Source organism: Rana temporaria, chromosome 10, assembly GCF_905171775.1.
Source record: "Rana temporaria chromosome 10, aRanTem1.1, whole genome shotgun sequence".
NCBI classification, from domain to species: domain Eukaryota; kingdom Metazoa; phylum Chordata; class Amphibia; order Anura; family Ranidae; genus Rana; species Rana temporaria.
This window is the reverse complement of record NC_053498.1, coordinates 100508230-100533810: the sequence shown is the minus strand read 5'-3', so window position 1 is coordinate 100533810 and position 25581 is coordinate 100508230. Positions and strand designations below refer to the sequence as shown.

General features: G+C 42.7%; 1 protein-coding gene across 1 annotated transcript in view; it reads right to left on the bottom strand.

The window, feature by feature from the left end:
• Window positions 1-17248: 17248 nt before the first annotated feature.
• MMP23B (matrix metallopeptidase 23B) overlaps window positions 17249-25581 on the bottom strand; it is a 46856-nt gene continuing 38523 nt past the window's right edge. The window contains exons 5-8 of the mRNA XM_040325825.1: window positions 23420-23584; window positions 21201-21311; window positions 19934-20060; window positions 17249-17961 (exon numbers count right to left, since the gene is read on the bottom strand). Coding sequence (XP_040181759.1) covers window positions 17787-17961; window positions 19934-20060; window positions 21201-21311; window positions 23420-23584 — 578 coding nt within the window. The 3' untranslated portion in view covers window positions 17249-17786. The remainder of the gene's footprint in view (window positions 17962-19933; window positions 20061-21200; window positions 21312-23419; window positions 23585-25581) is intronic.

The window sequence follows — 25581 nt, the reverse complement described above, 5'->3', positions numbered from 1 at the left end:
ACTCAAATCAATACAAAAAAAGCTTTGGTTAGAGAGGAGGGTTGTGATATGAGACATCAATGTTCAAATGACAGCTAGAAATAGTAAGGAAAAGGATAAACAACTTTAAATACACTGCCAGGCACTTTTAGTGTCCTTGTATCCATGACTCCTGTCAGTCGTCGAGTGTACAATTCTCCAGGGAGGGCCAAGAACTTTTACCACCATCTCTTCTTCGTGTTAGGCTACATCTATATTGAAATTTTGACATCGCTATTGAAAATCCCCCCCCCCCCCCCCCCCAAAAAAAACACAAAACATTGGCAGTGACACCAAGTTAGACATATATTGTATGGTGGCAAATATATGTTGATCATTGTGGCATGTGCAATCAATGTGGACCATTCCCTCCTTTCACTAAAAACCACACCCACATACAGATCTGCAAGCTGATATGAAATCATCTTAACCTCTTCAGCCCGGACCATATTGCTGCTCAATGACCGGGCCCCTTTCTCTTCCGTTCATGGACGGACACAGCAGCATTGACCTTAGGGTTATATATTCTTCCCTTAAGGAGAGACTAGGTAGAAAAAACAGCACTTCAAGTGTTAAAACACTTCTCTCAGTACAGCACCTCCCAGGGGGCGGGTCCCCCGGGTACATCCCACTCTTGCATCATGCAGCCTCAGTTTTATTCTGCCTAGCCTTAGGAGAAGACATGGCCCTTCTGGAGCCCATGTGTTCTGAATTTTTTTTTCGTTTTTTTTGGATTTTTCCTGCATTTTTGGATCCTGGGATCTACAATCAACTGCCGACTGGGTGACAGGCTGGATCTTGATCCTTGTAGTCCCCCCATGTTCGGCCATCGAGCGTGTGCCGGCCTTTAGCTAGGCCGTCCACGACATGCCCCGTTGCTCCAGGGGTGGCCGGTGAGCTATATGCTCCAAGGCTCACATATGACTGGGCTCTATGTCCAAGTCACAGTGTGCCGGGCTGACAGCCATGCCGTAACTGTGCGGACGTTTGTGCTGTCTGGGATGCCTTCAGCTGGTCATCGCAGGACGGGTAAGTAGCAGTCCCCCTGGGGGGGGGCTCCATCCTAGGGCTGCGTGGCGGGTCCGCTCTCCGGGGGGTGCTCTCTGATGCCGTGTGGGGGGGGAGCACTCTAGGAGGCCTAGGCGGACGGCACCTGTACGGTACCTGGTCAGGGTGGTGAGTCCTCTGGGGGTGGTCCATGTATCTTGCCTTGCGTCCCTAGGGGTGTTAGGTGGGTGGGTCAGCATGGCGTTGGAACCGGACACCTCTTCCCCAGACATACCTGAATTGGCAACTAGTGTCCCTGCACCTGCTGTTTCTGTGGACGGTATAGCGGCGGTCCTGGAGGCCTTTGTTGCCAGGGTGGATGTGGCGCGTGGACAAAAAGGGGGTAAAAAGCGTCCCCTCCCTCTGCCATCTTCCAGGGATGCCTCTGACGCGGAATCGGGCCCAGCTACTGCTATCGGCCCTGGTTCCGATGTGTCAGAGGATGCAGGCCTCGACTTCACGGACAGTGAGGATGACTCTGCATCAGGGTAGGCACATGATGGGGCGCTTGTGGGAGCACTTATCACCGCGGTGCGGGATACTCTAAAAATTGAGGAGACGTCGGATGTCGGTCCGTTTTGGATTCCAAAAGCCGGCCGGTACTGCTAAGGCGTTTCCTTGTGTTCCTTATCTGGAAAAAAGCTTTTGTACAAGGAATGGGATCGGCCGCAAAAGTTTTTTTCTGCCCCAAAATGCGGTCCGTTATCCTTTTGAGGAGAATTTCCTGAAAAAATGTACTTCTCCCCCGTCAGATGTTCCTTGGCGCCTGCCACTGCGGGAGGACCTTCTGTCACAAGGTCCCATATTTCATCCTGCTTTACAGTCGTTGGCTTTAATGACATGGCTATTGAAAGCCAGGTGCTAAAGGACCGGGGTCTGTCGGACTTGTGGTCTACCATGCTGCGGGCACGGAAGTCTACTTCCCGGAAGATTTACCATCGTACGTGGAAGGCTGCTCAGGGGAGATGGTCCCCGGAAGACACTCGGGCATCTTCAAACTGGAGAGAGCTTATGGCGATAGCCAAGGCCATAGAATTATTTTAGAACCAACTAAGAAATCGTCACATCCTCATTCTTTCGGACAACGCCACAGCAGTGGCTTATGTGAACAAGCCAGGGGGCACAAGAAGCCCATCCCTAAGCCACATCTCCAATCAAATATGCCGTTTGGCAGAAGGGAACCTGCTGTCACTGGGAGCAGTCCATCTAAAAAAGGAAGACAACCAAGTAGCGGACTTTCTCAGCCGCCAGGAGATCTCCCAAGATGAATGGATATTAGACCCGGAAGTGTTCAAGGAAATTACAGCCCGCTGGGAAATTCCAAACATAGACCTGTTTGCCTCTCAGAAGAATGCTCAGGTGAAGTGTTTCTTCTCGCTAAACCAGCAAGATTAACCTCTTGGGATAGACGCTCTCCAAAATCCTTGGAATTTCAAACCGTGATATGCCTTCCCCCGGTTCATCTGATTCCGCGGGTAGTAAAGAAGTTTCTACAGGAACAGACAAAACTTATACTATTCGCACCATACTGGCCCAAGAGAGCATGTTCTCTCAACTCCTTAATCTCTCAGCAGAAGAACCGTGGCTTCTACCTCACAGGGCAGACCTGATGTGTCAGGGTCCCCCGACAGGCCTAAAACAAAGTTTCAAATGGGCGGCCTGGTTACTGAGGAGGACCTCTTGAGTTCAAAAGGACTCTCGGAGAAAGTGGTGGCAACGCTCCTGAGCGCCAGGAAGCTAAACACCAGAGTTATTTACAAAAAGACCTAGAGGAAGTTTAACAGTTGGTGCACTGAAAACCAAAGACAAAAAAATGGATACACAGACCATCCTTGATTTTTTTTTCAGCAGGGCGCTGATAAAGGGCTAGCGCTCAGTACACTGAAGGTTCAGATTGCAGCGCTGTTGGTGTATCTGGAAAGGACACTACAAGAGGACCCGTTGGTCTCTCGATTTTGCAGGGCATTAGCAAAATACAAAAAGCCCAAAACACAAAAATGTCCCACATGGGATTTATCGGTGGTGCTCAGGAGGAATTATCAAACCTCCCTTCGAGTCGCTTCAAGATCCATCTTTAAGATTATTGCGGGGAAGGGTGGGGGTGAGGGAATAGTTGCTGAGGCTAAACCTGGAACATACCCACCCAATTGATGTATGGACTATCTCGGTACTGATGAGACATAGTGAACAATATTAAGTAAAAAAATATATTTTTATTATAATTAAAATGTTGCAAAAATTTTACAATAATGTACATCAAAGATTGGTCGCATTCTCTACTAGTTTCGCAGGAGACCCGCTTCTTCAGGAGAACCAATCTAAAGGAAAAATAATGCAATAAAATATTAAATTGCATATAATGCAATTCAGTGATAGAGTAAGTAATACATAACAAATAAAATAAGGATATACCCAATGAGTAGTAAAGCAGGCGCGGAGCCAAACTGCCCAAGTGGTTAACTCTCTCAGAAGGTAGTCTTTCTGGTGGCTATTACATAAGTCAGGAGGGTTTCTGAATTGTCTGCCTTGTCTTGCAAGTCCCCCTACTTGATCCTCCACAAGGATAAAGCAGTGCTATGCCCGCAGCCTTCCTTTCTTCCGAAGGTTGTTTCGGCCTTTCATCTTAATGAGGACATAGTGCTTCCATCCCTGTGTCCTTGGCCGTCGCATCCCAAAGAGGTTGCTCTACATTCCTTGGATGTGGTCCGAGCTCTGCGAGTATATCTCTCTGCAACGGCTTCTTTTTGGAGGTCAGACTCACTGTTTGTGTCGGTGACTGGTCCAAAGAAAGGCCTGTCGGTCTCGTCGGACACCATTTCTTGGTGGATCAGACATATCGTGATTCAGGCTTATGCCCTACAGGGGCAGGCGTCTTCCTTTCCTGTCATGGCGCATTCGACCAGGGCAATAGGTGCCTCCTGGGCTTTCCGACATAAAGCGTCTGTCTCACAGGTATGTATGGCGACGACTTGGTCATCCTTTCACACCTTCACTAAATTTTACAAGGTTGACGTGAGTGCATCTTCAGATGCTTGCTTCGGCCGCAAAGTTTTGCAGGCAGCTGTTTAAGGTTGCAACTTATCCGTTGAGGAGCACTGTTTGTTTTCGGGTGGAAGTTGGTTTGTTTGGTGTGCCCATTCCTCGTTTTTTGACACTGCTTGGGGACGTCCCCAATGTCAAGAATTAATGGAGCTGTGTTCATCCATGATCGAAAGAGAAAATAGGATTTTTATACTGACCGTAAAATCCTTTTCTCTGAAGTTCATGGACGGACACAGCACCCACCCCTCCTTTTTCGGTTTGTACTGCTTTTTGACTTACTGAGCTGCTGACTCCAGGGTGAGGGGTTATAGCTAGAGGGACCGCCCCCTGGGCAGTACTGTTCAGCTTTGCTGCGTTACATGTTTTTTTTTAACTGTTTAACATGTCTGCCTAGTCCTCAACTGATAGATGGAACATAACCCTAATGTCAAGAATTAATGGAGTTGTCTCCATCCATGAACTTCAGAGAAAAGGATTTTACGGTGAGTACAAAAATCCTAATTTTTTTAGTAGACTATTATTCAGGCATGGCATTATAGGGACATATTCTGCCCCATTTGAGTCCGTAAACGCACGATTTTCCACACGCTGCGCCCCAATTTAGTTTTATGTACACTGTTGTTGATGTTGTGACATATTTGTAAGTATAACAGCAGTTCCTACTAATATGTACTCTGTTTTGTTCATGCATATGTATAACAAAGTGATGATATATTTCTATATAATCAATTATTATTATTTGTCTATATTTTAGAAGTCTCAACTAACCCCGAGGAAGGACTACAAGTTGGAAACTTGTTGGGTCTTCATCTTTTCTATCCCTAAGGACTGCACCAGGTCTCCAGTATCTGCAGTCCTTTGGATGTATCTAAAGATGTACTAGTGCAGTAATGGCGAACCTTGGCACCTCAGATGTTTTGGAACTACATTTACCATGATGCTCAACCACACTGCAGAGTGCATGAGCATCATGGGAAATGTAGTTGCAAAACATCTGGGGTGCCAAGGTTCACCATCACTGTACTAGGGTATATGAGTCTATCAATGTTTTGATGTGTTACTGCAATGTCCTATCATAAGGACTATGTTCCCTCTTTTTTATCTGATGTTTTTTTCTATCTGATGTTTTCTAAATAAAAAATATATTTTTTAAATGATACTATTTTATTTGTTTTTGTTCAGCTCTATTTAAGATGATGGCAGACTGCAAAATGTTTCTTATCATACTATGGGGGTTATTTACAAAAGGCAAATCCATTTGCACTACAAGTGCAAAGTGCACTTGAAATTGCAATCACTGTAAATCTGAGGGGTAGATCTGAAATGAGGGGAAGCTCTTATTTCATCATCCAATCATGTGCAAGCTAAAATGCTGTTTTTTATTTTCCTTGCCTGTCCCCCTTGGATCTACAGCGACCGCACTTGTAGTGCAAAGTGGATTTGCCTTTAGTAAATAACCCCCTATATCCCTAAACCAGTTTTCGACATTGCATGAAATGGATGCCTTGTAAGTAATTGTTAGAATTCTTTCAGATCTGTGAAGTTAGGTTCTAGTTCCCATTGGGCCAAATATTTCAGTGGCGGTGGGTGAGACAAGGACAAGACTGTGTGGTCTCTTCAACAAGGCATAGTTGTTCGGAATGGTGACTCCTTATTGCTTGCATAAAAACTGGAGTCTGACGTAGTAGGTGGGATATATGATCGTGCACTTGGGGTGGCCCCAGCAAGCTTTTTGCCAGTGTCCAATCACCTGAATGTAGCCTGTATATAACCTATGTTCTATAAATACAAGCCCTGTGTCCTGTATTGTAGTCCAATAAAAGTATTTTACAGATAAGTAAAAATTCTATCCCCCCCCCCCCCCCCGATTTCCTGGTTGAGAGAGGCACTGGTGATGTAACCCTTGCTCACAGATGCCTTTTGGGAAGGCTACATTACTAGTGCCTTCCCCCTCAGATGATGTGGACTAATTTTCCAGGAAGCAGAACCAGAGTTCAAGGCAGAGGTCCAGTGCATGCAAATATCTATTAGTATCTGTTTGCATATTGCCATTACTACATATGTTTAACGTTGCCTGTGTTGTAGTTTTTAAGATGAGTGAAGTTCCTCTTTAATTGTGGTTATTTGCCATCCTATAGCATGTTTGATAGGGGCCCATCACAGATGTAGCAGTTGAAGGTGCAAAATCACTTGAGTATCTTCACCCTCTGGTAAGTAATATATACAAACATTCTTTCTTTGTTTCCTTTAGCTACAGATCTGTAATCTCTTACAGGCCTCTAAACGCTTGAAAGCAACTTTTATGACTTTAGAATGTATAAATCTGCCGTGAATGACAAGTCCAACTGAGGCTGAGTCAATAGCAATAACTGATAGGTCCATGCTGAGTATTATAGCTTTCATCTCACAGGTCCACTGTAAGCCCACTAATCCCCCTCCTGACATGAGTTCACCTAGAAACCCCCATCCAGCTGTTTTAGCTCCTCTGCTTTTACTTTTTTTTGGCTGATTTTTGAATACTGGCAATGTCCTTACAGACTTCAATGGAGCCCGGTTATTCTGTAGTATGGTTTAGTTCAATGTTTATGGAGCTAACTGAATAGGTGTGGTCAGTGCCAATGAAAAGTTCCTCCTGTTGCTGTCCGTGGCTGTCACACTGTGGTTAGCAAGTAACTGGGATAAAGCTTTTTAGGCCAGTTTAGGTTAAACTGGCTAGTGATTGGGTAACTCTAAGGCCCCTTTCACACTGGGGCGGGTGGCGGTATAGCGGCGCTATACCGTCGGATTTGCCGCGGGATTCGGCCGCTAACGGTATTAACCCCCGCTAGCGGCCGGTAAAGGGTTAATACCGCCCGCAATGCGCCTCTGCAGATCTGCATTGCGGGCGGTATTGCCGCGGTTTCCCATTGTTTTAAATGGGAAGGAGCGGTATACAGATTTTTTTTCTCTCCCGCCAGCGCATCGCCTCAGTGTGAAAGCCCTCGGGCTTTCACATTGAGTATGCAGTGCAGGAGTTTTTCAGGCGGTATAGCAGCACTATTTTTAGCGCTGTACCGCCTGAAAAACTCCTCAGTGTGAAAGGGGTCTAAATGTATACTTGTCTTGAACAATGTATATTACAGATTGATGGTTGTTGCTTCGAAAATGACATTATATACCCTGCCATTGCCAATTGTGGCATTTTTCTTAGTGTTGCATTACAGTCATTTTTTAACCCTGCATATAAATTATTTTTGTTCAGTGCACATGTATATACACTAGATAGGTCCAAACTACCACAAAAGTTGCACTGTTCTTGAAATTGTGAATTGAACCGTAGTTTGTGTTTCCTTATAAGGAAGGCATATACTAAACTAAAGGCCTGGAAAAAAAATCCTTTATTGACTCATATATTAAATATATTCTTTATTATTGTTATGCCAGATTTACATAAATCTACCGTACAATATATATAGCAAAAGCTCAAAATACTCTTTATTATGTTACATAAGTTAATGTAGCACCATACAGATGAACTGAAAGTTAGTGAAGATCTCAAAAATTCTCTGCATGAACAGAATTTGGGTGAACTCATGACTGACTGCAGAGTGCAATCAAGTGCAAAACACCGTCCACATTTTAAATGCACATTTTGTTGCACTGCTTCTGGAGATTGGTTACATCAGTTTTTCTGTGTGCAATAGCACTAGTGAACATCAAAAGAGTAGCCAAACACCTAATCCTTTACAGTGCCTTGAAAAAGTATTCATACCCCTTGAAATTTCCCTCATTTTGTCATGTTACAGCTAAAAATGTAAATGTATTTTATTGGGATTTTGTGATAGACCAACACAAAGTGGCACATAATTGTGAAGTGGAAGGCAAATGATAAAATGAACCCCACACTTTTCACATATTTAGTTGTAAAAAAAAAATCGGAAAACCATTTATCATTTTCCTTCCAATTCACAATTATGTGCCACTTTTTGTGTTGGTCCATCACATAAAATCCCAATAAAATACATTTACGTTTTTGTGTTGTAATATGACAAAATGTAGAAAATTTCAAGGGGTATGAATACTTTTTCAAGGCACTGTACATTTGCTGTAGCCTGCTTTTAGCTAAGTTGTCCCTGAACACTTTATTAATAAACAAGTGATCATGCGCAGTGATAAATTATCACAAACCATAATGTATTATAAATGTGTAAGGAATGGTGTCCTAAATCAAGTCCCAAAAAACTTCTAATCCATATGGTTCTTCATGCTAAAGAACTCTCTATTATATGTTAATTTCATGCCTTCACAGAACTCTCACCATAAAACTTTGAATAACCAGCTTCAAATTATAAAGGAATATTCAGCCTTCAAATGTGTCACTCCAGGATACTCTTACTGGTGTATTCACGCCTTCCTGAAACCCATAGGGTAAACCAGCATCCAGACTCCAAACACTGGGTTTTAAACTACTACCAAATATCTATAGGCTCCAGTTGGAATAGGAATCATGGAGAAAAAGAAAAAATGCCCTCCATAGTGTAATAAATTAAAATACAGGGGTATTTATTATAAATAAGTGGACTCTTAAATCAAAATCTGTTTTTAAAATCGCATAAGAATAAAAACACAGCATTTAAGCGCCTTCTCACTTCACTTCTGCATCTGTCTCCGGCCACGCCCTATGCATTACGTCACAACACGTGACTTCATCAGGGACTGCTTGACAGTATCATATTGCACCAGGATCATATTGATTCAGTGTGCTTCAATTTTAGTGACTGTCAATAAGTGGTTAAAGTATTTGTAAATGCATTAACTAAAATCTCATATATGCTGTAACATGGTATTTTCATTTCAAAAGTAATTTTTTATCTTTTTCTGCAGCTTTCAATAAAATAATTATTGGTGCTCCTTCCATGTTTAGCGTGACAAAAGTCTTTCCCTGTCTCTTAACCACTTCCCTACCATATGACGTCCTGGACTTAAGGGGGGGGGGGATATCTAAATGATGCCTGCAGCTACAGACATCATTCAGATATCCTTTTTTTCAGGTGGCCATTGTACGCACCATAAGAATTATCATGGTGGCGGTTCCACTGCTTGATCGTTCTTATAGGCGGCGGGAGGGGACGTTCCGTCTTCCCGCCACCATTCGGTGCTTCTCCAGGCTCTCCCGTGCCATTGGGGGCCCGGAGAACGAATCGGCTGCCGCGAGATGAGGAGGATAGAGATTTCCGGTGACCAGCCGGTCATCTCTATGACTGTCTAATGCCTGGGCGTGACGTCAGAACGCCCGGAGCTAAACAAAGCCACAATCGCGGCTGAAAGCATGAGATCGGTGAATATTTTTTCCCGATTTCATGCTTTCCAGCCTGAAGGAGAGATGTGGGGTCTTATTGACCCTGCATTTCTTCATAATGAGGACCTGTCACTAACCATTCCTATTACAAGGGATGTTTACATTCCTTGTAATAGGAATAAAAGTGATCAAAATTTTTATTTTATTTTTTAAAAGTGTAAAAATTAAAAAAAATAAGTAAAATTATAAAATGTATTATTCAAAGTTAAAATAACAAGGGCAGAATATTTAATAGATAGATAGAAAGTTAAAAAATACTGAAGGTCCGCTTTAATTGTTTGCTTGTTTTTGCCACCCTGACCTATGAGACCACAGTTGGCTGTTTCAATACAGATTAGGCAGGCATGGTCCACTGTTGTAACCATCAGCAAACCCATCCTGAGAAATTCCATGCAGGTATTGCTGGAGTGCATGGATGTAGACAGGAAGTGGCTGTAAAAAAGCTGCAGGAAATCCGTACTGAGATAAAAGAAAGGATGAGGAAAAAAAAGGTGAAACCGTATTCCATAAAAAAAACAGGCATTTTCTTATGATACACAGTTCTTTAGAAAACTGAATTCATTTAGGGTTTACATCACCTTTAATTTATTCAGTAGCAAAAGGGATTAAGGCCTGGTTCACACTGATGAGTTTATAACGAATGTAATGCGTCAAACATTCTAAATTCACATGTCATCCATAAAGTCATTGTTTTCAACGGTCGTTCACATACATGCATTGCGATTCCTTTATGAATTCAATACTATTTAAAAAAGGGTCTTGTGCGAGTTTACAGCGTTGCTAATTTAGTCTCCATAGTGATCAATGTAAATCGTTCTGGAATCACATTGATGGTTCACATATGTGCGAATTCCACCACACTACTCGCCACAAAAAAAAGGAAGTTAACACATTTTTTTTTTTTTACATTAGGATTCCATTGGCTAGAACATCATTTGCAGCTATGTCCAACTCCTGAAATTCACGGTAAAATCGCACCTCACACGGGGTGAAAAACTGAACAAATTTGCAGTGCAGCATTGTGAACCGAGCCTTAATCACCATGTAGTCATAACACACTGGAAGCATTACATTACATGGAAATCAAGTAAAGAATTTCTATGTGAATTTAGAGACAACTTGGCTCAAAGCAAGCTACCGATTTTAAAGTCCAAATTATCTCTTGCAGTGGATCTGTGCCCTTGCAACTTGTTTTGTATAGGGAAGAGGAGAAAGGGTTATATCCAACCCCCCCCCCCCCCCAGCAGATAGCGACCCCCACACTCTAGCAGTGGGCTTCCCTTGCTGTCATCACATCCAGTGCAAGGCTATGGACCCTACTTTTGTCTTGACATGGTCAGGACCCTAGACTGCTGGAGGGTAGGGTGGGAGAAGCAAGGATCAGGTAATCAAAACAAGTAATTAACCCTTGCACAGCCCCACTTCAAAGGATCTTTTTTTTTTTTCCCTTTTAGTTTCCCGGAATTGGGCTTTAAGCAGAAACTATATTTAATGTATTCAACAGCAGTATACAAAGGACATAGTAAAATACACTGTTCATCTCCAATTTTTAATAGTCGTTAAATATGTGCCTGCACAGAACTGTTCCCATAAAGGTTTCTACAGATTTGTAAAATTTACACCTTGTCAACTAAACATAAATCTGTTTTTGTGCCTCTTCAAGAATGGGTTGAACCAATTACACAGGAACATTTTGGTAGCTCATAGTTAAAGTGGAATTAATTCTAAAAACTAAAACTCATCAAATTGCAGCTTACCAATTCTTAGATGTGATGGCTGCATTTGTTTTTTTAATTTTTCCTTTATTTTCGTCTTGATGCAGCCAGTTAAACTTTCTTTAAAGCGGTTGTATAGTCAAATTTTTTACTTTTACCTAGTTACCTGTATATACTGTCATGCCTTTTGGCCTGTGCAATGCTCCAGCAACCTTTCAAAGCTTTGTGAATGATATCTTCAGAGACCTTCTGGATATATGCGTAGTGGTGTATCTAGATGACATACTTATTTACTCAGGCGACTTAACGCAACATCAAAAACATGTCAGATGGGTGCTTGCTAGACTCAAAGCCCATTCCCTCTACACCAAACTTGAGAAATGTGTCTTTGAACAAACCACTATTTCTTTGGCTTTGTCTCTCCAAAAGGCATACATATGGACCAGTCCAAGGTAACTTGTATTTTGAATTGGCTTACACCTACTTGCAGAAAGGCGATACAAAGTTTTTTAGGCTTCGCTAACTTCTACAGAAAGATTATAAAAAAAAATTCCATACTAGCGAGTCCCCTCACCCAACTTACCAGTTCCTCTGTAAACTTTACCTGGTCAAATGCTGCCCAAGACGGCCTTCGAACAATTAAAACATTGTTTTACTACTGCTCCTATTCTGCAGCTTCCCAATCCTAATTATCATTTTGTATTGGAAGTTGATGCTTCACAAACTCCCCTTAAGCGCAATACTCTCTCAACACCCTGCTTCCGATTCACCACTTCATCCTGCTGCATCTTTTTCAAAGACCTTAAATCCAGCCCAATGTAACTACCCTATTGGTGAAAAAGAATTGCTTGCAATTAAATTCGCCTTAGAGAACTGGTGGCACTTACTAGAAGGATCAACTAATCCAATAATAATTTATACTGATCATCGCAATTTGCAATATCTGAAGTCTAACAAAACCCTCTCCTCGAGACAAGTACGCTGGAGTCTTTTTTTTTTTTTTTTTTTTGATAGATTCGATTTGTTGATTACCTATAGGCCAGGTGCAAAGAATGGTAAAGCGGATTCTCTTTTTAGACTTTCAGAACCCATTGAACAACTTTCCTCTCCATCTCCTCTCCTTCCATCTCATAAGTTCATGCTTGCTAACCTCAATCTAAAACAGTTACTTAAACAAAGTTTGAATATGCAAAATACTACCTTTCCTCAGGGCTTGACGCAAGATGAAGAAGTTTTTTTTTTAGAAGCATACTCAACTTTATATTCCTCCTCCTATGGTTATCCACATATTAAAAGTTCTACATGATGCTCCCCTAGCTGGTCATCCTGGAATAGAAAAAACACTGATCTTATCCAACATTATTTCTGGTGGCCCAATATGACAACCACCATAAAATAATACGTTTCGACCTGTGAGGTCTTTATAAGATCCAAACATGAAAGAAGACCACCCTACGACTTATTGATGTCTTTACTTATTCCTACAAAACCATGGGAAGCATTATCCCTAGATTTTATTGTTGAATTACACGGTTATAATACCATCATGGTAACAGTTGATATGCTTACAAAAATGGCTAATTTTGTCCCCCTTAAAAAATTACCTTCTTCTAAAGAAACAGCGCAAACTCTACTTGATCATGTCATTAAATTACATGGTGTTCCTTCACGTCTGATTTCTGCTAGAGGTTCCCAATTTGTTTCCAAATTTCTGGAAAGCGCTATGTCATATCCTCCAAATAGACCATATATACTCCAGTGCATATCATCCACAAACAAACGGGCAAACAGAATGTGTAAACCAATGTCTTGAACAGTATCTCAATGTTATTGTACCCATCTTCAGGATAAATTGGACTACCCTCCTTCCTCTCGCTGAATTTTCCTACAATAACTCAACTAGTTCTTCTACTCGCTATTCCACTTTTTTTTTCAAACTATGGGTTTCACCCTAATATTCTCCACTACTTACGAATGTACCCTCAACTAATGATTATTGGTCTACCCTTTCTTCTGTTCCCTTACCGCAGTTGTGGTTCACTCTTGTTCACCATAGTTTGACAATAGCTGTTATAGCTCAGGTTCTGGAATTTCTGAATCAGCGATTTCTACAATGATAAAAATTGTATCCTCTCCTTCCCACAGCTGGATCTAGACCAGAATTTGCCTTTTGGGTCAGTTTTCTTCTTTGTCCATCTTATTTTACAGACTGTCAGCCTCTCATTCCTTAATTAAGAATTTTGTACAGGGAGTCTCCTGTGTAGCTCCCCGTGTTCATTCTCCTGTCACTCTGTGGGATCTGAATTTTGTTTTATGCTTCGGAAGCCATTTGGAACCGTATGCTGCAAGGAACTCTTTTTGGTTTGCATAGCGACAAGATGGTGTTGAGGCCAAGACTTCCTTTTTACCTATGGTAGTTTCTGACTTTCACCTCAACAAGGACTTCATTCCCCATCCCTCTGGTTCCAGTTCCCTGAAAGAAAAAATTCCCTTTTGTCTCAATTTGGTTCTTAGCCATTGCTTCTTTTAGAAATAAATGTGTTTTCTGTCATCTCGGATTGTCCCCGTAAGGGTGCCCCATCGTCTTGTTATACCATCTCTAGGTGCACCGACATACCATTATATAAACTTATGGTCAAGACAGGCTCTGCTAGATCTGTGAGTGCTTGGGCTTTTTGGCATCAAACAGCCGCTTCTTAGGTTTGCAAGGCTGCCACCTGGTCCCATGTTCACCCATTCTCCAAGTTCTACCAGGTAAAAGTGCAAGCTTTATCTGATGTCAGCTTTGGGCGTAAAGTCCTTTTAGAAGTGTTTCTCAACCTTTTTCCAGTTGGGGCACCCTAGTCCAAGGCTTGGTTCACGTTACTGTATGTCGCAGAACACGCACAAAGTCGTGCTTGTTCCTGACACATAGACAAATACTCTGATCTTTAGGGGTGACACAGCCACACAGATGTGAACCAAGGGCTTGCTCACATGTCACGTTGGAGGGGCAGTAAAACCACATGGTTGAGCTGTTTTTACCACCCCCAACTTCTCCCCCTTTAGCTGCAGAGGCAGCAGCTGGGGGTGTACACATGCTGTGGCTCCAGCTGGAGCTTTACCCAGGGTGAATGGGGCTGCACTGCAACCACCCCCAACTGTTTGCATTGCACCCTTGCGGTGTAGTGATGCTGCATTTATGGGCTTAAAACAGGTGGTGAGGATAATGCCTCTTTACTGCTTGTCAAATGCCTCTGAAAAGCGATCTGTCCATGGATTGCTTTTCAGCAGAGCAGCAGTCCTTGCTGCTATCACAAACAAGGCCTACAAAATCAGTTCTGATGGTACAGGAATGGGGGGGTGGGGTCAGGATTAAAAGTAACATATATACACACACACACACACACACACACACACACACAGACACATTCGCATACACATGTTTAAAGCCCTTTTAAAACAAATCTAGCTTCTAGCAAAGTATCTTTCCAGTTAACTCATTCAACCGGGAACTGCACTGTAGGGGGAAGCATAGAGCACAGCACATTCCCCTGCACTTTACTTTCACGCTTGAGGCTGACGGAGTTTCTCACAGTACCGATGTACAGTTCGGCAGGGGATCGGGCTCCAGATTTCTCTTCAGGATTTCTCTCATTCACCTCAATACACTTCCCCTCCCCTCTCCCAGGTCTCCAAATTCGCAGCTAAAACTGAGATGATCTGCTGTACAGTTCTCTTACTGTATCTCTCTGCAGAGATAAGAGAGCTGAAATTGGCACCCACTAGTGTGAATTCAGCCTCAGACAGATCTTTGAGGTGGGGAACTCACTGGAGTGACGTTGAGTATAGTTCTGCTGAATTGTAGGTTGCGCTAAGGCAGCTTTTATGATGAATGGGCTGCAATGCACCACGATAGAATAAAAGAAAACTGTTGATGTGTTATGGTGCATTGTGTGTTGGGCTCTATTGAGAATGAATGCCATCATAACACACAAGTCTGACTGGGCCTAAAAAAACTATTTTGCGTTTTTATATTGTGTGTTTTACTTAGAACATGCGCTGGTAGGGCTTAGAGCCTCATACAATTGACATTCTTATGCAGATTAATACTAAAGAGAGCATTAGAGGTAGTAGCTCCTGTGGACCATTTTTAGGCCCTGTACATTCGGACTTCAGCATGTGAAAGAACAATGGGTGCTGAAAGTCTTACAATATATTTTCAAAGTTTTCAGCAAGCTTTGTAGCCTTTGTTGAATTCTTTAAATTAAACTTCAATTCCAGCACGAGGTTGTTAGACCTTAATAGGAGGCTTTCAGCGAGATTCAAGAATGCCTGCTAGCAGCTTATTAAAATGACGATCAACAAGCCCATTAAAGTGGAGTTCCACCCATAAATATAACATTACATCAGTAGTTTTAAAAAAATTTCATTAGTCCTTTAAGATTTTTTTTTTTTTTTTTTTTTTTAGATGCCTTCAAAGTGTTGTTGCTAGGCAGAATATTTAATCTTCCCACTTCCTGCACCTAGGTGCTTAAGCTTCCTAACCTACACCGCACAGACTCCTGGGAATGTAGTGGGTGTAACTTTCCAGGAGTCTGCGCATTCCCCAGTCTCGAAGAATCATGTGACTTAGGTTTCAGATCAGGTTTCAGCACCTGTACTGTCCATTACACTGCTTGTGCAGCACTAAGCATGTGCGAGATCTGCAAGGCTGAAATCCAGGAAGTCATACAGTCTGGCTTCATGATGCCCACACTTAAGATGGCCCCAGTCAATTTCTATTTTATAAAGTGTCTAAATGCTGTAACAACCTAACAAAACGGACCTTAGTTTACAGACTAACTTTACTAGAATACATTAAGCTTGTGTATTACAGGGGTATTTATATTTAAAAAGTGAAATTGTGGCCGGAACTCCGCTTTAAGATCTGTGTTTAAACTCCACAATATTACCTTGCAGGCTTCAACAAAGCTTTTTGAAAGCTTTGCAAATGTCTTATAGCTGGATTCAGGTATCCGTGCCTAACGTTAGGCAGGCAGGCGTAGCGTATCTCATATACGCTACGCCGCCGTAAGTTAGAGAGGCAAGTGCTGTATTCACAAAGCACTTGCGTCCTAAGTTACGGCAGCATATCGTAATTCAAATTGTGAAGAGGTGGGCGTGTTTTATGTAAATAAAGCATGACCCCACGTAAATTACATTTTTAACGAACGGCGCATGTCTGTGGACATATCCCAGTGCACATGCTCCAAATTACGCCGCAAAGACTCATTGGCTTCGACGTGAACGTAAATTACGCCCAGCCCCATTCACCGACGACTTACACAAACAACGTAAAAATTAAAAAATTTGACGCGGGACCGACGTCCATACTTAACATTGGCTGCGCCATCTTTTTGGTGGAATATCTTTACGCCTGAAAATGCCTTACGTAAACGGCGCATCTTTACTGCGACGGGCAAGCGTACGTTCGTGAATAGGCGTATCTCGCTGATTTACGCATTCTAGGCGTAAATCAGCGTACACGCCCCTAGCAGCCGGCGTAAATACACAGCTAAGATACGACGGCGACGGCGGTCGTATCTTAGCTACATTTAAGTGTATCTCAATTTGAGAATACACTTAAATATACGACGGCGCAGATTCTGAGTTACGACGGCGTATCTACTGATACGCCGGCGTAACTCTACCTGAATCTGGCTAATAAGTATTTTTGTACACACCGTCCTTCTACAAGCTAAAGCCCAAATGTACAATGTCTTATTAAGTGCAGAACTTGCCAAGTAGAAAGCCACTGCTGCTATACAACAGTGTTGCACAGCTCTGGGACATTAAAGCAGCATGCTGTGAAACCACTGGCCGTAAAACAGAGTTAGAGAGCCTTGAATTGGGCCAAATTGCAGTTTTGATTGGTACCCGTTTCCGCAACAGGGGGGGGGGGGTGTATTTAACCCTAAATACATCCGTTTTAACATGCCTGCTCGACGGGCATGACTGAATATATAGGTAAAGAATACTTTTCACAAAGTTCATCACTTTCCTTCTTTCACTTTTCAAATCTGTCAAACAAGAAGAGAGGAAAAATTATACTTTGGAGCTGAACACATTTTCCTATCAAATTCCAGGATTTATTAGATATATTATTGAGAAACACATCTTGTGGTATAAATAACACTTCTAGTTTAGTCTCATGAACTTATTCAGTAAGGAAAGAAGTGGTAACCCATAGCAACTAATCCATATTAATTTTCTATCTTCGGAAATCTAGTTGCTATAAGTGACTGCGTTCCCTCTCCTCTTTGCATTGCCATACTAACTAGGCATTTTGGAGTTCTAATGTTAAAATGTTGATCATAATGCTGTACAAAAATACTACTAAATCCACCCCAGCAAGGGGTTTTGTACCTCCCTAGCAATTAGACATGTTTAGGGGTAAAATGTGCAAAGCTCAATAATACAATGATTCCTCAGTAGACATGTTCCCATTCTATCACCACCATACCCAGCCAAGTTCAGAGAGTCTAGACGCTCTTGTAATTAGACAAGGCACGTGGCTAGCTGCAAAGAAATGGTGGTGCCTCCTTTTTAATCGGTGGAACTGTTGGTCCCCTGTAGTCCAAATCTGCATTTAGCTTTAAGAGTTTTCACATTGGTACTCTTATATTCCAGGAATACGTTGTCAGCACTCGGTCCCTCTTTCTCACAATGCAGGTGTAGAGGCCTTCATTGATTGCATTGGCAATTATACTCATGTGGTCATCGTTTAGGGACAGGTATCCAGGATAAGAGTATTCCAGGAGCTCGTTATCTTTGTACCAGCTGCAGGGATAGAAGAATCTTTACTAGAATGAGCCTCATCAATGGAAACTTAAAGTGATTGTAAACAATCGCCTTGTAAAAACAACCCATTCAGTTTAAAATAGAAATGAAAGTTAAACATTTTGTATCGATATAAAAAAATATATATAAATACCTTTTTTTTTTTTTTTCACAGATCCTCTGTTCTCAGCTGCATAAGACCCCTTTCACACCAAGGCCCCTTTCACACGGGGCGGATCAGTAATGATCCGCCCCATTAACCTCCGCTTGCTCAGCGTTGATCCCCGCTGAGCCGGCAGATAACAGGGCGGTCCCCGCACACTGTGCAGGGACCACCCTGTCCTTTCTCCGCTCTGCCCTATGGGGGGATCGGATGAACACGGAACCGCCTGTCCTTGTTCACCCGATCCGATCTGCCAGACAGAAGGAAAAGTAGCTTTTTCCTCCGTCACACTTTGGCGGGTCGGATGTCAGCGGGCATGTCCATAGAGGAGCATGGAGCGCCCGTTCAGGTCCGCCTAAAAAAAACTGGCAGGCGGACCTGAACGGCCGCCCGTGTGAAAGAGCCCTAAGGCAGTTTTCAGGCGTTATAGCGCTAGAAATAACACCTGAAAACTGCAGTCCCTTTATTACTACCTAATGAAAACCTGTGTAGTGTGTTTTTTTTATTGACACTTTTTCCCCCCAGGTGAATGGGTACGATGTACCCCATACTCATTTGCATAGGGTGTGGTGCAGGGATCTGGGGGCCCCTTTATTAAAGGGAGCTCCCTGATTCCGAAAAGCCCCCTGCCCACAGACCCCAACAACCGGCGGCCAGGGTTGTCGGCAAGAGGCCCTTGTCCTCATCAACATGGGGATAAGGTGCTTTGGGGTGGGGGGGCCACAGTGTGCCCCCCTGTCCCAAAGCACCCACCCCCCCATGTTGAGGGCATGCGGCCTGGTACGGTTCAGGAGGGGGAGGGTGTTTGCTCGTCCCCACCCCCTTTCCTGACCGGCCGAGCTGCGTGCTTGGATAAGGGTCTGGTATGGATTTTGAGGGGGGGGGGTCCCCCGCGCTGTTTTTTTGGCGTAGGGGGTTCCCCTTAAAATCCATACCAGACCCAGATCCTGGTATGCTCTTGGAGGGGGGTACCCATGCCGGTTTTTATTTAAAATTTGGCGTGGAGTTCCCCCTCAAGATCATCAGCACAAGTCGCATGCTAAAGTCGGAGCATAAAAAACGGGCTGATGTAGGATCAAAGTCGGACCAAAGTAGTGCAGGGAGCATTTTCAAAGTCGGACCGACTTGTGTAGGACCAGTTAAGACGGCTCCCATAGGGAAACATTGATTTTCATGCGACATGAGCTCCCAATGTCAGAGCATTTGTCGCAACAGTGTAAACCCGGCCTTAGAGTACTTTAACACTCACATTGCCCGGGCGATAGCTTTTAACCCCCGCTAGTGGCCGAAAAAGGGTTAAAAGCTACAGCAGCGCTGGGCAGGGGCCTTTTAGGAGCGGTGTATTCACCGCTCCTAAAGCGCTGCAAAGAAGATGCTGGCAGGACTTTTTTTTGACTCCCTGCCAGCACAGCGCCCAAGTGGCTTTCACACTGGGATTGCAGTTGAGTTTTTTTTACAGGCGCTATTTTTAGCGCTAAAGCGCCTGTAAAATGCCTCCAGTGTGAAAGGGGTCTCAGCGTGCATTCCAGCCACTTGTGTCAGACATAGAAAGCGGGGACAATGGAGGATGCAAATTTGTTTACAAATGGGTGACACTGAGGCAAGTTCATCTTTACCGATGACTTCTTTCGGACACATTTGTAATCTTATTTGGAATAAGAAGATATTGTTAGTAGAGTAGGTATTTTTAATCTGTTGTCCAATTTAAATATGCATCAATGTCATAGCGGCTTACCATGAGCAACTACAGCCATACAATAACCCAAATATTTTATTGCCATTTCTGACTGGGGTGCAGAAAATACTTACTAAACTTTCCCTTTTTTGTGGATAATTTTTTTCCCACATCGGAAGGTCATGTTTCTGCCTTCTGGAACCAGGCGAACTTTGGTTCTGGGTGGTATTGGTGTTGGCACTCGTGTAGGAAATGGAAAATCTGCATTAAACATTAAAATATTAGATACATTCTAGAAATCTCCCTGGTCCCAGACTGCTAAGGTTGCCTAGTGAAACGATTCTCAAACCGTTTCTGTCATGCTCCGTTCTTGATCTCTCACCACCACCTCATCCCACAAAATGCAGATTTTGCATGCTTAATTTATCAATATATTATACAGGTTGCAATAATAATAAAGGCATATCCTATATAGAATATTGGTTCACCCACCCAACCTGCTGCAGTGCCTTTTCTTTTCCCTAATCCCACCCATGGACAAGCTGCATAACATGTGTCACATGCATTGGATGTATGTTTTTTAATGCATTTTTTCAGGCGCTCCCTTTGAAGTCTGTTGAGGGCAAAAATGCTTGTAACTCATATGAAGCTAATGTACTTTTTGAGCTACAAGCCTGAAATTACATTATGTCCAGATGTAAACAGGCTTACTAGAAAACCATGAGAGTTTGTATGTTGCACATTTTGGAGTTTCAATCTACAAAACACTCAGGTTTGAATAGGACCTTAGATGTTAGCTACTTAATTATAAAAGTCTTTTTCTTTTCTGGGAGATCAATTTCTGTCTGCAATGAGCCATGTCCTTTTAAACTGTCAAAAAAATAATAATCTTCCGCTACTTGTATATATAGCAATACTGGGGGCATGATGTACACTGCATACAGAATTGCTTCCCAAATCTAATTTCTTACACTTGATTGGCTTACTGCTTTTTTTTTTTTTTTCAAAACTAGGACTGTATTTTTATAGCACAGTCCCTCCCATTTCGCACTCTAACTTCCTTTAGTTTGGGGAGAGGCCTTTGTCAGTATCGCTATAACACAATAAAGTCTTGAATTGAAATAATGGAGGGGATTTCTCACCATCGACTACCTGGAAGATTGCCACCTGCTGGAGACTTATTGCTACACTTAGGTAGTGACACATTTCTCTCCTTTTTTTTCACTTTAAGGAGACTCCTATCTAAATCTATTCTAATGTAAAATGTGCAATTTCAAAAAACATCTAGATATGTCGGTTCTGTTTAATGAAGTTTCTGACCAATTAATTATTTATGCTGCCCACATAAACCACCTCCTCCTTTTTAATATATAAATGTATCCAGAAAACAAAAATGGTTACCATAACAGAAATCACAGCTGTATGGGCAATACTTCTTCATAGGTTTCCTTCTGGACTCACAATACCCTTTCTGTGCCCAGCTGGCACATACCAGATATCTGTCCCTGCATCCTGAAATATAAGGAGGAATGTGTTAGTAGATTATAATAGTTTGTTCATGATTATCTGTCCCAGAACAAAACATTTTGACAATGTAAAACTATATGTTTGATATGTGTAAGGGGGCAGATCCACAGAGATCTGCACCCGCGCAGCGTATCTGAGATACGCTACGCCGCTGTAACTTACCCGGCTTTGGTTAGAATCCATAAAGATTTTGCGCCGTAAGTTACGGCAGGGTAGTCTATCTCTGGCGGCGTAATGGCGCGTAATTCAAATCGGCGAGTAGGGGGCGTGTTTCATTTAAATGAAGCGCATCCCGCGCCGAACGAATTGCGCATGGTCCTCTCCTAAATTTCCCACCGTGCATTGCGCTAAATGACGTCGCAAGGACGTCATTTTTTGTGACGTGGACGTAAATTACGTCCAGCCCGATTCACGGACGACTTGCGTAAACAAATTTTTTTTTTTTTAATTATACGCGGGAACGACGGCCATACTTAACATTGAGTATGCCTCAGAATAGCAGCTTTAACTATACGCCGAAAAAAGCCGACTAGAGACGACGTAAAAAAATGCGACGGCCGCTCATACGTTCGTGGATCATCGGAAATAGCTAATTTGCATACTCAACGCGGAAAACGACGAACACCACCCAGCGGACACCGAAGAATTGCATCTTAGATCCGAAGGCGTATGAAGATGTACGCCTGTCGGATCGAACCCAGATGCCGTTGTATCTTGTTTTGAGGATTCAAAACAAAGATACGACGCGGGAAATTTGAAAGTACACCGGCGTATCAGTAGATACGCCAGCGTACTCTCTCTGTGGATCTGCCCCATTGTGTTTTCTCAAGTCACTTTATGAAAAAAAAAAAACATTATTAGAGAAATATTGGAAACACAAGCTGACCTATGCTGACTTATTAACGTTCATAATTTGAGTCCCTGATACAAATAAATATGCATGTAGCGAGGTCCTGGGACCCCCGAGGCCTAATGTGACCTCCAGGGTTAGGGACCGCTGACATTCTTCTGTGTAGAGTGGGTTACAAGGCATGGTGGGTATGATGCAAGGTGCATTGATGGGTGCTAGACACTTCTTGAATGCCAAGTTCACCCCCAATCTGGTGAACTTTTTCATGGCCTGGTGGGAGGAGAATGTTGTCTATGCCCTAAGGAGACCAGGGCTAGTTCTCTGGGCTAGGTACATCAATGACATCCTCCTCCTATGGAAGGATGATCAGAACTCTCTGGATGCCTTCCTGGCTGCTCAATCATAACGACAGGGGTATCCTTTTGAGTTATGAGGCTAGTCTTACCACCATACATTTTCTTGATCTTGAGATATCAGTAATAGAGCAGCATTTAGATTTGAAAATTTATTTTAAACCCACCGACTGGAATGGTTACATTACGGTCAAAAGTTGTCAACACACACAATGGCTTAAGTCAGTTCCACAAAGCCAATTCTTACGACTGCAGCAGAACTGTACTAAGACAGCCGATTTCTCTTCTCATTCTCAAATCTTAAAAAGTAGATTCCTGGAGAAGGGCTACAGATCCACTGATCCCGACATAGAGATCAATAGGGCCTCCTTGATGGACAGGAGCTGATCGTCCCAAGCCTGTCTTTGATAATAAGTTCAAGTGGTCTTTTTTCATTATTCTATTCAATTTAGACAGATTAAAGAGATAATCAGTAAACACTGGAGAATCCTTCAGAGTGATGGGTATCTGGATTCGGCGAATCCAGAACATGCTGGTGTCATATATAGAGGGGCTCGGTCAATACAGGGACGAATTGTGCCCAATGTGATTGACCCCCCTAAAACTATTTACTCCGCCCACAAGCTTTCCGAGCGAGGTGAAATTATAAAAAATAAAAAGTATTATCCAGGCAAAAAATAGAGCTACAGTACTGACATTCAAATATAGTAAACTTGGGGCATATTTATAAAGCATTGAGTGTGATATTCACCAAACATTCACTGCAGGTAAATCACTGTAATTTAAAACACATTTACATGCAGTGCATGTTTGGTGAATGTCACCTATTGGTTTATACATATACATAAGTGTGTAAAAGAAAATATGCTTAACACATTTTTTTAACCCACCATATAGGCTGTAGATCCCCCACATGTCATCCTGGGAAATAATCTTCTTCCCAGTCAGCGTGGCATTAATATGCATCAGAGCTTCTCTGTTCAGAGAGTGCATTAATCCCAAAGAGTGTCCGATCTCATGTGCTGCTACATGTACCAGATCTGTCAGCCAAACTCCTAGAAAGACACAAGTTAGTTACTCCACATCACTTCCATTGTAAAATATCAGTCTCTTGCTCTCTACTCCGGCCCCCCACACTCACTGAAGCGATGGACTGTGGATGGGACAGGAGCGGTCAGCTCAGGCTCTCAGCGGCTCGCCGAGAGGCTGAGCAAAGTTCCAAAAAAGAAAGGAAAGGGCGCACCAGCCGAGTGTGTTACCGTTGACAATTTAATAGAATAAAAATGTAATAGAAAACTACTCACAAGGAAAGCAACATAACAGGCTTATCGACAATGCTGTAGTAGATACCCCTTGAACCACACTCCAAATGGGGAGGATAAAGGTGTGTCATTGCTTTCTGACGCGTTTCGAGGTTACACAGACCTCTTCATCAGAGCTCAGCCGTGTAGACCCTTCCAAAGGCTTTCCTTATATACATATGAGCACTCGTATAAGTGCCCAACCAGCTGCAAGCCGCGGAGAACCTCCCAGGGGCCATCAAAACTCCCCCCACCTAAGTGGGCGGTCCCAGATGCCTCACACAAATTGAAATGGCAATAGTAAAAGTGATAATAATAGTAGTAGTAATAGTGTTGGATAAAATAAGATAAAAATCGATGGGGATAGGATGACAAATATAATGTAGTATCGTATAATATAGTACAATACAATATAGTATAATATGATATCATAAAATATGGGATAAACTCAAAATCGGTAGATGGCAGCAGTATAGAACCCAGTGTAGGCGACAACAGCAGTGCCCCCTGGAACAATGGCCACTGTTCAGATATCCCTGATAAATACAAATGACAAAACATGACAACTTAATAGGGGAGAGCTGGACTCAGGGATGGAGGGTTCATGCCAGATCCGAAAAAGCTTTGACCCCCTGCTCCTCCACGATCATCAAAAGAAGAGATGCCTGGTGCCCTGGATGTACCATCTTCAGATTACAAAAACATCCGTCGTGGCGCAGTGCACCACGGCGATACTGTGCCTCCATAGTGGGCAGTGAATGGAGCGCAAAAAAGCCCGTCTGCGCTCCAAGAACTCCCGCGCCGGGATTACGCGTCATCAACAGTGGCCCGCATGTCAGCTCCTGGCGCGCTGATAGAGCTATGCCAGGCTGGACAATACAGGGGCTCGGTCGCCGCTATTTTGGCAGAGACCGGTCACTGGGGAGAGGAAGAGAGGGGAGAAGGAGACAATGCAAGAACAGGGGGAGACCAAAAAATGTAATTAATTAAATTACAAATAAAATTGAAATAAAATTAAATTTAAAAATATGTTATATACACATTATACTATAAGTTAGGATGACATAGCGTGTAGTTATATACGAGTGTGGCATCATTGATCAGGGTAAACGAGGAGGGGAGGGGGGGGGGATGTGGGTGAGTGAGGCCCCTGACAGAGTCTCCCACACGGCTTGCAAAAGGACACGCACAGCTGCACATGTATATAATATACAACAGATGAAAAATGCTTCGCCACACATGTCCGTGTTCTAACCAGCAATAGGTGATACAAATCAAATGAGCGCAGCATAAAATAAAAGGGGGATAGCCTATTACACATGATGCTTACATTTGAGTTACATTTAAGGTGCAGGGCAAAGTTACTCAAAAACTGTGCACAGCCCAACAATAGAACTGTAACTGTAATATATATACACATATATGTACAAGTAGCCATATAATCAAACAACGCATATACATACACACAACATATGACAATAAACTCATAAAATGATAAACTTATAAAAGCATATGTAGATGAAGAATAATAATAAGTAGATAAATGAATTTGTAAAAAACGTATGTATATGTGTTGGGAGTAATTCGACAATATAAAATACAGTGCCTCACACTCGACAAGAGTGTTGTAGTCGTGTGTGCAAAACCTGAAATTATAAAATATAAATACATGCACTGGGCCTGCACCATAAAAAACAGCATACTATGTGGAGAAGGAAGGGACTATCAAAAAAAGGTTAATAAAGTAGAAA